Below are 14,481 nucleotides of genomic sequence, written 5' to 3' on the forward strand. Positions count from 1 at the left end.
AAATAATGTTTATAATTGTACTTAATTTAGGTGTATTTTATTTTTTATAATAATAGTATTAGTATGACATAAGGGGCTTGAAAATTTCAACAAATAAATACAATATAACATAATGAATAGGTTTTTTTATTGATTAAACAGAAACAATAATAAATAGATATGTTATTTAGTATTAAAATCTTATATATATATATATATGTGTGTGTGTGTGTTTGTTGTGTGTAAATATAATTAAAATGGAGTATAAAATTATTTATGAAATAAAAAGGCTTAAATAATATACATTTATAAATAATTTTCATGTTTTAAACGAATTTAATCAACGTGTTAAACAATTTTTTTTCATTTAAAGTGTGTATATAATTTATAAAAAAAAAAACATCTAAACATTGTTTCAAAAAGATAAAACAAAAATTATTACTATTAACTTTTAAATAAATATATTAAAATTGCACTTTATGCTATTACAAACATACATATGTTTAAATTGTTTATTTATTTTAGTGTACGATGTGAGTTTATTTATTTAAATTTGAAAAAATGTTTATAAACAAGTGTTTTAAAAAAATTATAAAAAAAATAATTTAATAAAAAATGTAACAATTAGATAAGTTATTACACTAATTATAGTTTAATTTTTGCGTGATAGAAAACATTTATTATAGGGTTATTATGTAACCAACATATAATCTCATGCACACAATTATATGTAAGGGAAAGAAAAGTATATTGGTTCCTATACATATAAACTATATCTATATACATTAAAGAGTAAGTACTATATACAATATAGATACTAAATTGTTGATCAAATATCTATACAAGATCATTGCCTCAGAGCAATAATAATCAAAAGAAAGTCGATAATCTTTTGCATGACTCTCCACCGCTATATAAGTCATTAGCTAATCCTGACTTGTTCTCATGTTAAGTATGATTATCGCAATCCCAAACACAAGAAAAACACATGGCAAACTTATGAAAATAAAGCAACATACAAGCACAACATCAATATTAACTAAATCAACATAATAACAACATTAACTTCAACTTGTTACTGATGCAACTTACATCATAACAACTTAAACAACTTCATCTCAACATGGTTATCATACAACAATATACAACAAATGCATCATCGTACTAAAGAGATCTCTTACAGTAAAGATGAGTTGTTTAAGTGACTATACCCTATCGAATCACATTGTTTGAACTATAATAGTCATGTTAGGTATAGACAACTTTCAGTTTTAAAGAGATCTTATTTAACAACTTAATTTGATTTATCAAGTTTCACTACTTAAACTACTAAGTCTAGTACTGCTGTCATGGTAAACCAATTTTGGATATGAGTTTACCATGACATTAATCTATAATAGTAAGTCGCCTATAGAATTAAACCACTGACTATCCTCCAAGTACCATGTCCTTCCGATACTTGATTAGGACTAAGTCTCTAACGTTGTACTTTACTTGATTAGTTGTTTTATACACGTATACTTTGACTTTGCCAACATACAGATACCACATAAAATTTAAAGAAGACAACTTAAAACAAATACACATTCAGAAGCCAACTTACTCAATGAAGGATTTCAACAAGCTCTTAGAGCCCCGCAACATATATCAATACAATAAGATATTCTAATTTATAAAATATATTTTACTTTCCTCTAGTTTTTATGTATCGTAGCTAAGACACATATCTAAAATACATGCCTATAGCTTTAACAACATGAACAACTTTAGTAGCATACAACTTATACAACTTTATCATCTATCAACTTACAACTCTACAACATAATCATCAGCATTCAACATATTAACTTACAACATATAGATTCATCATTATACATCACCATACATATAACTCATTCATCACCATCCAACAACAAAACATCTTAAAACAACAATTTTTCATCATGCAACTCGCTTTCGGTGCCACGTAAAGGACATTCGACACCATCGAGACAAAAGGCTCCTTGTCTTGTCTATGCTTAATGCCAAACGTCAAACTACCCGCACCTAGCGTGGTTGAGGCAAAAAGTCTCCCACTCTTTAACACTTGGTGTGGCAAGAACCCACGACCCTGATGTGTAGGGTTCTCCACACAACACATGCTCAACACCACTCCATTGACGTCTGCTGTGATTTCAACTTGAAATGATTCTCTAGCGCCATTCAATCTTGTACCCGATATGGATGTGATGAAACCACTAGTTGAAATCAAACTTGACACCCTGAAATTACACTTGGCACGATACCTGTTTTGCATTTATGCAAAACTCAATTTTGGGTCAATTCACTTGTAACTCAACAAGTTTACAACATTCACTATACAAAAACACATCCAGACACCACAAATAATTTGAAACAAACCACATTTACAACATGCAACCACTAATATCAAACATCACCACATTCAACAGACAACCACTTCAAGAAAAAACCTAACTCCATAAGTCACCAACCCAACAAATTCAACAATAACAACATGAATTTAGTGATTATAGACAACATCCACCATGCATCTAACAAACTCAACATAAACTTCTCCTACCTCTTATTCATCCAAACCAAGAAGAGGAAGAAGGGGAGTTACTTCGAAGCGGGATCTTAGCTCCACAATCTTTAACCTCCAAGTCGGCCAATTAATTCAACTACAAGGAAGAAGAGTGGGAAGATTTCCAGAAAAGAAGAGATGGAGATGATTTTGAGTTTCCAAAGAGTTTTTCTCTAACTTTTCTCTAGAGTTTTCTAAAATGTGGAATTATATGAGCTCGCGTCTTAAGAAAACTCTTATCTACTCTTCTTAAAACTGGCCCAATTTATTAATGACTCAACTACCTAAAAAATCAACTTAATTTTCAGAGAGTTTCTCGACTAAAGTTCTAAGAAAACATTACTAACAACAACCAACAATATTTTCACATAATTAAAATAAAATACTAAAAACTCACGGTGTTACAAAAGAAATTTAGACAAACATATTCAAAAATAAAAATATGCTTATTTTATTTAAAAATATACATTTTATATATATAAAAAAAAGTTGAACAAACAAACCTAATATGTATTAAAATATACTATTTTTATTCAAACCTCCTACTATTAAAATAACTATATTTATATGACGGTGAGATAACTTACAAAATTTACTAGTCAATTTTGTAAATTTATTATAATTATTTTTAATAGTATCGGATCCAAGATTTTAATTTAGTGTGAGCATTTTCTGAAGAAAAAAAAAATTAATAGTCATTATTATATATACACAAAACGAAACATAAATGTTGAAAATAATGTTTGGTTAACAAAAATTATATTTCACGAATGCAAATTAGTTCTTAACTGTATTGTTAGAATCAGACTCAAGCGATTGATTGAATCGAGAACCGATTAGTCTATTGATCAAGAAGAACCACAAAATCATTATGTAAAAGAATCGATAAAAATTGAATGAATCAGCTCAAAATTGATCAAGAATTGGTCCAAAAAATTGGGTTGAGTCAATCTTTTTAATATATATATATATATATATATATATATATATATATATATATATATATATATATATATATATATATATATATATATATATAAGAGAAAGAGATTTGTTTACTCTAGGAGAAAGTTTATCTAAACCTACTCTGTTTAATAACTCATGTTCTACATTAAATTTTAACAATTTAACTGATGAATTTAAAGTTTTTAATACATAAATCAAGTTTGCAAATTTTAAAAAATTTTGAAAATCATTTGATACTTCATTTCATTAATTCAAATTGACAGATAATCATAAAATCATTTTATATATTGAGTTGAATTAATGAAACGAAGTATCAAATTATTTTCAAAATTTTTTAAAATTTACAGATTTGATCTATACATGAAGAATTTTAAATTCAACAATTAGATTATTGAAATTTGATGTAGAACATGAATTATTGAACAGAATAAGTCTAAATAGATCTACTCTTGGAATAAACGAATTTCTCTCTCTATATATATAAATATATAAAGAATGATAACACTATAGATTATCAACAGAATCAAACAAGCGAGCAACACCTTGGGGCTATGATTGATCTTCAGTTCTTCTTTTTAATTTATGTGTTTGTTTCATGAGGCTGGTTTATCTGTCTCAGCTCCTGATAGAACTAGGTTCCGAACCCAATTTATTCCCAAACCATTTTATTGATCTCCTTCCTTTAACTTGGGCCTTTGGCTTCTAGGGCCTCATATTCAGATGGCCCCTCTCTTCTTAGTTCTCCTCATCATGTATGAAGTTTTTTTTTTTATTTTCTTTTATCCTATTATTATTTTAGCGGTGGAAGTTAAGATAGTATGTATATAATTATAGATTCGAATTTTATTGTCATTATTATAATTCTACTGATAAAATAAATATAATATTTCCTAAAATTAAAAAATATTTTTTTCAAGCGAAAAAACATTTTTGGAATAACCTAAACCTTATATTGCACGAAGCCTCTCTAACATAGAGCAAATAAAGAGAGATTGACCAAGATGCAATCATTTATTTAAGATTTTGGTACAATCATTTATTTAAATTTGGACTCAACTAAGACTTCTTAGACTTGATAATTTATGAAACAAAATTAAGTTAATCTAATTTATTGATATAATATATCATTCTTAACATCTCTTTCTATATATAAGTTTAAATAATTTTTTGAATGAGATTATTTCTATGAATTATTTTTAACGATAGTGTTTAAAGTTATTTTTTTCCAACAATAATATCTTTAGGATTTTTTTCTTAACCTTTCATTTATTTAATATATTATTTAGTTACTTTAAATTATATTTTAATACTTTTACATAAAATTATCAATAATTAAAAGCAATAATGTATCACGATATAATTGAATGGAGGTAATACATGTTGATTTTTTTTTATAACTATTTGGATTTTTTTAATATTTAAATAAGGCCTAATTAATTTAGTGACGGGTTCAACTTAAAAGAAATTGATCAAAAATTAAAAAGAAAGGCACAGAGAATAGATTTGCAACTTGCAATTAAAAATGCAAGTTGCAGGCTCATTAGTATTGATTGGGGTTGTCTCTTCATGTATTAAGTTATTGGCATGCAATTTGATTGGTTTGACTTTCATTTTCTCAACTTTTAAGCTTCCATTAGCTTAAGAAAGTAAGCTGCACGCCAAAGTAGCTAGGAAGAGGGGGACCATGGAGCTACCTAGCTAGTTTCATTTTTCTAAACACGTTATATGTATTTATTTTGACAAAGAAATGTCCTAGTTAGAAAACAACGCAAATAAGCTTTCTGGTTTTATGTCAACTCTATTACAATCGTAATTAAGAATGAGAAATTATAAGTTAAAACTTGTTTATACATAAATTAAAAATATTTTTTTTTAAAAAAATATAATATGAAAAAAAAATCTATAAACTAACTTATAATTAGCTTATATATAAAATTTGTTCAGATAAACTTTTTTTTAAAATATTTATAAAAGAAAAAATAGAAAAAATAAAATTGTTATTTTTGATAAATTAAAATTAATTTATACATAAATTAAAAAAAAAGTTTTTGAAGAAGTAGAAAATTCTTAAAAATTATTTTATTCATAAGCTAGTCTTAGTTTATAATTTTTTTTCTTTTTCTATAAGATTTTTATGGAAAATATTGTCTAAATAGATCCTAAGATGATATCAGTTTAATTTCTTTTTTTCATAAAGATGCTTAAAGATAAGTTTTTCAAATTAACACAGTAGTTAATTAATCATTCATGTGACTTTTGGCCGTGGTATAGATTGCATCAAGCATCCTAGCCTTTTGTGTCAATGATGCAACAAGTTGAATTAATGCAAACAACTTGGTCAGAAAAAAAGCAGGTTTTAGGTAACCACATCAATAATTTTTCATTTCCAAAAAGGCTTAATAAATATTCACTTATCCATTCTGCATTAATTCATCAAAAGTCAAACCCCATTTGTTCATTATGTACCTATTCACACACACACACACTATAATATCAAGTATATATACTAATAAATATAGGACCATAGGCATTCATCAGTTTTCACTACTTCCTTTTCTTCATTCAGCATTCACACCAAGAGAGAGATGGGGGCTTGTTTGTCTTGCAACTCATCCTCCACATTCAAGAACATCCGTGTGGTTCATCTCAATGGTTATGTAGAGTACTTTGAGCAAACCATTTCAGCTAGGGAAGTAATTGGATACCCCTCAAACCACTTTGTTTGCACCTCCACTCAGCTTCTTTCATCCTCTTCATCAAAATCATTGAATGGAGACACACATCTCCAACCGGGGCAAGTGTATTTGATGCTACCATACTCAGTGTTGCAACCTGATGTGTCTCCTGTGGACTTGGCTGGCCTTGCAAAGAGACTCACCACAATAGCCAAAGCAAGTCCTTTGTCAAGCCAAACAACTCCAACAGTTTGGAGTTCACCCTCCGAGAGTCCTCGCAGATTTGGGGTTGTAGAGCAATATGGTGCTTTGAGTGTGGTGAATAAAGGAAGAATCCCTTGTAGAGTTCAAACTTGGAAACCTATCTTGGACACCATCACAGAGAAGCCACTCCATAGGAGAACTGAGTCGGATTTGCAAGAAGACCTTTCATGTTATCGGGGGAATTAGACATGCTTGCTTGCATATCAGAAAAAAGTTTATGGGAAATTACAAATTTTGTATAAATTTGCTTCTCATTTAGTGATTTTGTCTCTTGTGATTTCTAATCGATTGTAAAAAAAAGTACTAATTAAGAGAGTATTAAGAAGAGTGTGGTTAGTGTTTTTCTTAAAGAATTAATTTCAGTATCTCATTCTCTACTAAGCTGCACGTACGTATTGTATTTACGTACGACTCTTTGGACCTATGAATTATTATTCACTGGATATTGAAGATTTCAAATCCAACTATTATTTAAACTGAAAGTGAGGTTAGGACTTAGGAGGTTATCTTGCAATGTTTATTTGTCTCCATGCAATCTTAGGTTCAAGATGTATTGGAAATAAAGGAGAGTTCATGTGTCCCACCTTAAGGAAGGTACAGTATGTACTATGCATATTTAATTGCAGGCCTTTTCCCATTTGTTTCGTTGAATTTGGAGGTTTAGTGAGTTTCGTCGCAGAGTTAGCCGTATTGGCCTGCAGATTATAGATGTTTAATTTTATATGAAAAACATATCAACTTATTTTAGAAATAAGTGATTGTTTAACTTACTCTACTTAGTACAGTATTTTGGAACCTTCTCTGCTAGTTATTTGTTTTATACTTGAGCAAAATATTCACTCCATATTTCTATATATTTTTTAAAATAAAAAATACAAATAATGCAGATTAAATAGTATTACTTATTATCTTAATTATAAACAACAACAAATTATTAAGAAAAAAGTAATTAAGTTAATTGTTTTTAATTAACTTTGCTATAAATTTAAATTTTAGCATATTTCTATATATTCTTTTAAAAAATAAAATACAGATAATGAAGATTCAATAATAATAATTTTGATCTTAATCATAAATAATATAAGTAAATCATTAAGACAAAAAAGTAATTAAGTTAATTATTTTTAATTAATTTACCAAAGATATCATTTGTTTTAAATAATTAATATATTTAATGTTAGTTATAAATAAATATATATAAAAAATAAAGTTAACAATTAATTAAGCGTATAAAAGAAATTTATAATAACTTTAAAAATTAATGATGATGGTTTATAATTGAATTTGTCACTTATAAATTGGACCAAAGGTATCTTTATTCTTATATATATATATATATATATATATATATAATTTTTTTCACTTTTTTATTTGTTTATTTATATAAGACTCTCTTCTAATTGTTAGTTGCGTTAATTATATCTTCTCTAAAATATCCTTATTTAATTAACGATTCTTTTAGACAAAAGACAATAAATGCTTGAAATTAATTGGGTAATTTTTTTTATCTCTTATGAGAATTGGTGAAGATAAATAGACGCATCTCTCTTTCAAATATTAATTAATTAGGTAATAAATGATTAAGTGAAAAGAGAGAAAGTTAATTTAAGAGATGTTAAGGGTAATTTTGAAAAAATAATTTAAATTATTGACAAATTTAATATTCTTAACTAAATTAACTACTTTTCTTAAATTGTGTAATTTAATTGAAAGGATTTCATAATTAGAAACATAGTAAATATCAATACTAATTGACACAAGTATTAGTAGATTGTATCTTTAAACCAAATTATCAGTAGTTTAAATCTTAATTTTAATTATAAAATAGATTATGTTAAAAAAGAAATACTCATTATGTTCACACAATCTCTAACAAAAATTAGCCACTAACGTATTGCTTTTAGTGATAGAATAATACAAATTTCATACCATATCATGGTTATTTAAAAATAAAAATAAAAAAATAGTAGCCGACAGTATGAGTAGTTTGGGGCGTAATACTGATACTGGGCTCCATGTTTTCCAGATTTGCTAGCTTGTAATTTTTGTTGTTTTGGGCCTTTAGCCCTCCTAAACATCTTAAGCCTTTCTTTTTGTAGTGCAAATGATGGGAGAGAATTGATTCATGAAATTGATGGAAACAACTTGGATGATTCCTTTTCCTGCTTATGACTCATGAGTATATGACCAGAATTCACAAACAACACGTGGCAACTTTGATAGGATAAGATTCACTTTATGAATTTTTGTACATATAGAAATACTGCTAACAGTGGAGTCATTATTCTAATAACAGTAACAATTTTAAAACATTCAGATACAACTTTGAAACTTACAAGGCAACGATAGGGGCATTTGGAACCCACTTTTGAATTGGTGAACAATCCCAACCCTCTTCTTTGGTATAAGACACCATGAAGTGTTTAGGAACCCAATTTTCCCCTTTTGACTCTCTTTCTCCCAGGAGCTCCCTCTGTCTTTCCTCCACAATTTTCTTTGCATCTCTAGCTTTTTCCTAGTCTTTGCTCAAAATGGCTTGGCTCAACTCACCCCAAACAAGAGCTGTTTCTGTTGGCCACACACTCTGATAATGTACGACACAATCCCATATCAAATTCAAGAAAACATGTACACCTTCACATTTTGAAATCCTAATTAATTATAGTTATTTGAAAAATGCTTTGTTACTAAGAGTGTTGCATACTTGTATGACTCAACATACTTCCTTTTGATCCTTGACTTCATACAGGGGATAATAAATATGATCATAGAAAAAAAAAAGAGAGATTTGAAACCAACACAAACAAGTGAAATATAGTTATTAATTACCTCTGGATCCTTGACAATAGGAGTTTGAAGCCCATAAATAACTTGTCTTGCATCATATATCACTCTTACTTCTGCAGTACTTGTATTCTTCAATGTTACAGTACTGCAACATTTTGTGGGATTAGGATCACATCACCGAAATATTATGAGTAAACAACTGGCAAGAACTGGTTTTTACAATATAAAAAATGCAAGCAAAAGATATGCTTTCAGATGACACAGGTAATTAATAAAACTTTTAAGTGAGATAGCTATCCCAATGACCTTCAATTTTGTATAGAATCTTCATAGACAGTGAATCAAAGATTTTCCCTTTAACAAGTCTTTGACCTGCCCCGAATCCAAAGAAAGATTGGCTTATGTAGCTTAATTCTGCCACAAGGCCTGTTTCTAGGCACTTGACACCGACATTGCCAACCCAATCAGTCCGAGGGATAGGAAGAATTTTGATAACCAAGCTTGGAGAATTCATTTCATACGTCTCTCCATGATTATGGAGCTTCAACTGTCGTTTGCCATGCACCTTAGTTTCTATTGAAGTACCTGCATATTTGGTTTTGTTATGCATAAGTAAGTTTAATTACAATTCAAAGTTTCAAGTAACCGAACATTACATCCATAATGTCCCAAATCATCAATTGAGGCAAAAACAAGAAATATGCTTGACACCTGGTGTGATCAATTGATACTGTCTATCTAGATATTTTTATTTAATTTATGACTACATATGTGCTGAAAATTTTCACCATAGAACTTTGAAACCGGAAAGTGGCACCATGTCATTTCTATGTTTTCCTTGTCATCAGTGGCATGGAGGGCAGATACGGGAGGGTGGTGTGAAACCTGAAAACAAAGCATGCATGTAAATATACTATAATACAATTATCTTCGGAAAAACAGAAAAGGGTACGTGCACTACAAATTTGTGTCCATGACGTGTTTAAGTATTTAAGCATGTTGAGCCCAAAATGAGAATGAAAAAACATAGTGAGTACCTGCTCGAGTAAGACATTAAGGTTTCCTTTAGAAACATGGTGAGTTTCACCAAGTGTGGGATTGTAGGGAGCCACTCCAAACCTTAAAGGGCGTGTGGTAGAAATGCTCCATGCTACAACAGATATGAATCTATCCAACGCTGTCTTGCCACTGTTGATTCTGCTTAGAAAGTTTGATGTTGTGCAATATACAGATTCTGCATAACACTCTAGTTGTGACTTTGGCATATTGAACGCAGGTGGAAGCTGCGTGGAATAATACAGATTCAATATGCATCAAATATAATTTCCTTTGGTTTATGAATTTTGATGAAAAATATGGACCTAACAACCCATGCTTCAAGGGCACTGTATTTATTAAAATATTCTTAACTATAATATAGCAGATAATATTTTTATTTATTGAAATATTTTTTATTTAAGAATATTAAATAACATTTACTTCATTGAATTTATGTTTTCAGGTCAAGTAGTAAAGCTAAACTTGCCTTGAAGCTTGAGAGATCAGATTCTTGCCGAATGTTCTTAAAGAGACTTAGTATGCGCTGCAGAATATTTGGACCTTCATAATTCGCATCGGAATCTGATTGGTTTTCAAGTGTTAATGGTTTTGAGAGCACAATTTTTGTCTCCTACAGTGAAACACCCAAAGAAGACTTTACCATATTTCACCATGATTAGGAATCAGTGTTATAATATAAATTAAGTGTGCTGATGAAATTTTACAATGATAAAGCATAGATTATAAGAGAACTATAAAAGCGAATGATCCATAAACGTAATTAATGTCTTGAAATTATAGGTTATAATAATGTGTTGGACATGAAATTAGTGATAAATCATAGATTATGAAAGAAATTAATTGTTACCATATACATGGTGAAAGAGAGAAATCAAATTATTTCAAGAATAACTTTTGGTAAAATTATTTAATTCAATAGCTTGTGATATATGTTAAATTTTATTGATTTAATTATTAAATCAAAATTTATTAATATATAGATCAAATTCATAAAATTTTTAAAAATTTAAAAATCATATTAATACTTTGTATATAAATTTAAATTAATATATAAAATAATTTTATTAATATCTGTCAATTTGAATTAATAAAATAAAATATTTAATTTTAAAATTTTTGTAAACTTAATCTATTTATTAAAAAAAATTATTTAATAATTAGATCGTTAAAATTTAATATATGTTATAAATTATTGAATGAATTAATTTTTATCAAGAATTACTCTTAAAATAAAATAATTTGATCCGTTTCACATTTCATGTTACAAAAAATTATGACATCAACAATTAATTTTTGATGATAATATATCTAATTGATGACCATATATCTTAGATTTAAAATTCTCTTCATTTTTTATAGAGATAAATTGATTTCCTAAACCAATTCATATGCCCTAAGAGCTCCAAATTCATTAAATAACCTTCGATATATAAACCTATCCAATCAAAACTCAAAAGTTCTAATAATTGATAATAGTTAAAAATCCTGCTCAGTTGTTAACAATAGTTAAGAAAATACCGGAAAAAAGAAACTAAAAACATGTGTTAATTCTGAAGTATAATACTCATTAATTATAATTTTTGAAAGGAAAAAAATAATAATAAAAATAAGCAGGTGTTTAGTAGAAGATACATTTTTTTCACGTTCAAAAATCATACTTCTTAAAAATCATAAATTCCAAAAATCATGATTTTTAAGAATGACTAAATTTATTTGATTAATTATAAATATTTTTAAAAAAAAATTATAAATGTTGAGAATTAAAGAGTTTTACCGCATTAACTAGATAAATTTAGGTAACGTAATACTTTTACTATGGTAAAATATTTCTTTTAACTTAAGAATGTTAAATTCTCATTTTAGAAAGAATTTGTTGGAAAACTTCTATAAAAAAAAATCTTGAGAAATTGTGTTTCTTAAGAATATTATTTTTTAAACAATAACTTAAACATAAAAAATTAATATCCTCAATTTCAGATTCCTGAAAAAGTAAAAATATTTTATGTATCAAACACCATCTCTTTATGTTAAATTTTTTTCTTATAAACTATTGTTTTTATTATTAATTCAAAAGAAATGGAAGAAAAAGGTTAATTAATTAGATGTAAATTTATACTGATAATCAAGAGATTCTTTCATCTGATATTTACTTTTATCTTTTTTTATTTTATCCTTAATAATTATATATAATTTTTAATAATCGTACAAATTTTATTAAAAAAATATTATTATTATTTTTTTCGGAGGTTAGTAGTACTTTTTTTCACGCCATTGTTTATAAAGAACATCAAAGTTGCTGTGCTACACTCAATCGATTCAGATAAAAGCCACTGAAACCCAAGTAGAGTTGCAACTAATAAAAATAAATAATATTTATTATTTATTATTTTTGAATTAAATAATTTGTTAAAAATTATTTTTCATTTATTTTTTCCTCCACTAAATAATCTTTAGTTTCACTTTAATTCTTATTTATTTCGTTTTTCTTTATTTTTTTACACATTTTTTTTTTCTCTCTACAAAACACAACATTATTAGGGACATGCATGGCTGAAGAGAAAAGCAAATAGAGAAGCTGAAAAAGGTGAGGGAGCTAAAGGATAAGGTGCTAAAAAGGAAGAATTGGAAATATAAACTAATATTGATGTCACAATTTTAAGAAGATCGCGTAATACGTAGACACATACTCCTAATAGAATATACCTATAAACTATATAATTATAACTTTGACTCTTTCTCTTACTTCCATATTAATGCTTTGGACTATATATATATATATATATATATATATATATATATATATATATATATATATATATATATTATTAGTGGGAATAGATTGAAAATTGATTTATAAGAAATAGATAAGGAATATAGTTGAATTTGTAATTAATTAGTAAAATAGAATTAGATGAAAAATAAAGGTGAATTAGTATTTTAAATTTCATTTTTTTAAGTTAGATTTTTATGTAAAATAATAATATATAAAATTATCATTTTATCTTTATATTTATTTGTTGTTACAAATTTTATGCACATGATATAATACATTATAATTATAAAATATTGAATTATGGTGATGAATATTTATAATTAAATAAAAATTGTTCAATATTTATAATATCAACAATTTAATATCAACTTAAATAAGTGAATATCAGAAGTTATATAATAGAATATCAACTAAGATAAGCAAATATTATAAGTTACGTAATGAAATATAAACATAATTAGTTATGACTGGCATGACTTGGAACCATAACAGATTATAACCACATAATAGGAAAATATAAATCAACAATTATAAAAGGATGGTATTGTTTTTATTTAATCAAAATCCACATCAATTTCCTTACTTTTAGGATATTTCTTTATTATGTGGAATCCATTATTTTTCTCAAAGTTCTCTTCAATTTTGTCTCTCATGTAGATATACATTTTTTAATTACTCTCTAATCCACCATCCTCCTTTAAATACACTGTAATTTACCTCTATCAAACACATGATTAAGGTTTTTTCATACCCCTTAAGAAATTTTAATATTAGTATGTTAAATATTAAGTATCTTAATTTAATATCTTGAAATATGTAGAATAAATAATTATGATTATAGAGTAAAAATATCAATTATCAAATAAAAATATAGTGTACAAATAATTAATATCATTTGAAATGTGTAAAAAAAAATAGAATAAAAGAAAAAAATTAAAATATAAAAATTCATGGTCCTCTCAACCGAATGAAAAGCAAGTCGAAGCAGCTAAAAATTATAATAATTAAAAAAATAGAGTTATTATTATAAATGGCGTATATTATGAGAAATTACTATTTTGTAACAAAGGTAATTAAAAAATTATTGTTATTATGTTAATTTAGTGCGTTAACAACAGGTAGTGTAAGTGCAATGGTTAAGAGTTATTCTGCTTCCTGTAAAAAAAAAAAAAAAAAAAAAAGAGTTATTTCACTATAATTTAGAGTATAATTCATATAGCTACGTAAAAAATAATACATATTCTCAGTTTTTAACTCTTTTGTAATATATTTTTCTAACAGAGGCTAATTAAAATTTTAAATTATTGGAGAAAAATAAGACATTTAATCTCCACGCGCATATAGAGTCTTATATATATAATTACTCTTTTAATTTTTATAGTTTTATCAATTTT

General features: G+C 26.8%; 2 protein-coding genes across 2 annotated transcripts; one reads left to right on the plus strand and one right to left on the minus strand.

The window, feature by feature from the left end:
- The first annotated feature begins 6,047 nt into the window (after window positions 1–6,047).
- LOC109806958 (uncharacterized) lies at window positions 6,048–6,809 on the plus strand. The gene has a single exon (XM_020369487.3). It carries the CDS (start codon window positions 6,115–6,117, stop codon window positions 6,652–6,654), a length of 540 nt encoding a protein of 179 aa, XP_020225076.1. The 5' UTR covers window positions 6,048–6,114; the 3' UTR covers window positions 6,655–6,809.
- A 1,532-nt stretch (window positions 6,810–8,341) lies between these two features.
- LOC109807335 (oxysterol-binding protein-related protein 4C-like) lies at window positions 8,342–11,170 on the minus strand. Its single transcript, XM_083074637.1, has 6 exons — window positions 11,162–11,170; window positions 10,781–10,924; window positions 10,293–10,550; window positions 10,044–10,140; window positions 9,298–9,840; window positions 8,342–9,052 (listed from the first exon to the last, which is right to left on the minus strand). Exons 1-5 carry the CDS (start codon window positions 11,168–11,170, stop codon window positions 9,536–9,538), a joined length of 813 nt encoding a protein of 270 aa, XP_082930763.1. The 3' UTR covers window positions 8,342–9,052; window positions 9,298–9,535.
- Window positions 11,171–14,481: the final 3,311 nt, after the last annotated feature.

Source organism: Cajanus cajan, chromosome 5 (assembly GCF_000230855.2).
Source record: "Cajanus cajan strain Asha chromosome 5, NIPB_CcT2T_4, whole genome shotgun sequence".
NCBI lineage: Eukaryota > Viridiplantae > Streptophyta > Magnoliopsida > Fabales > Fabaceae > Cajanus > Cajanus cajan.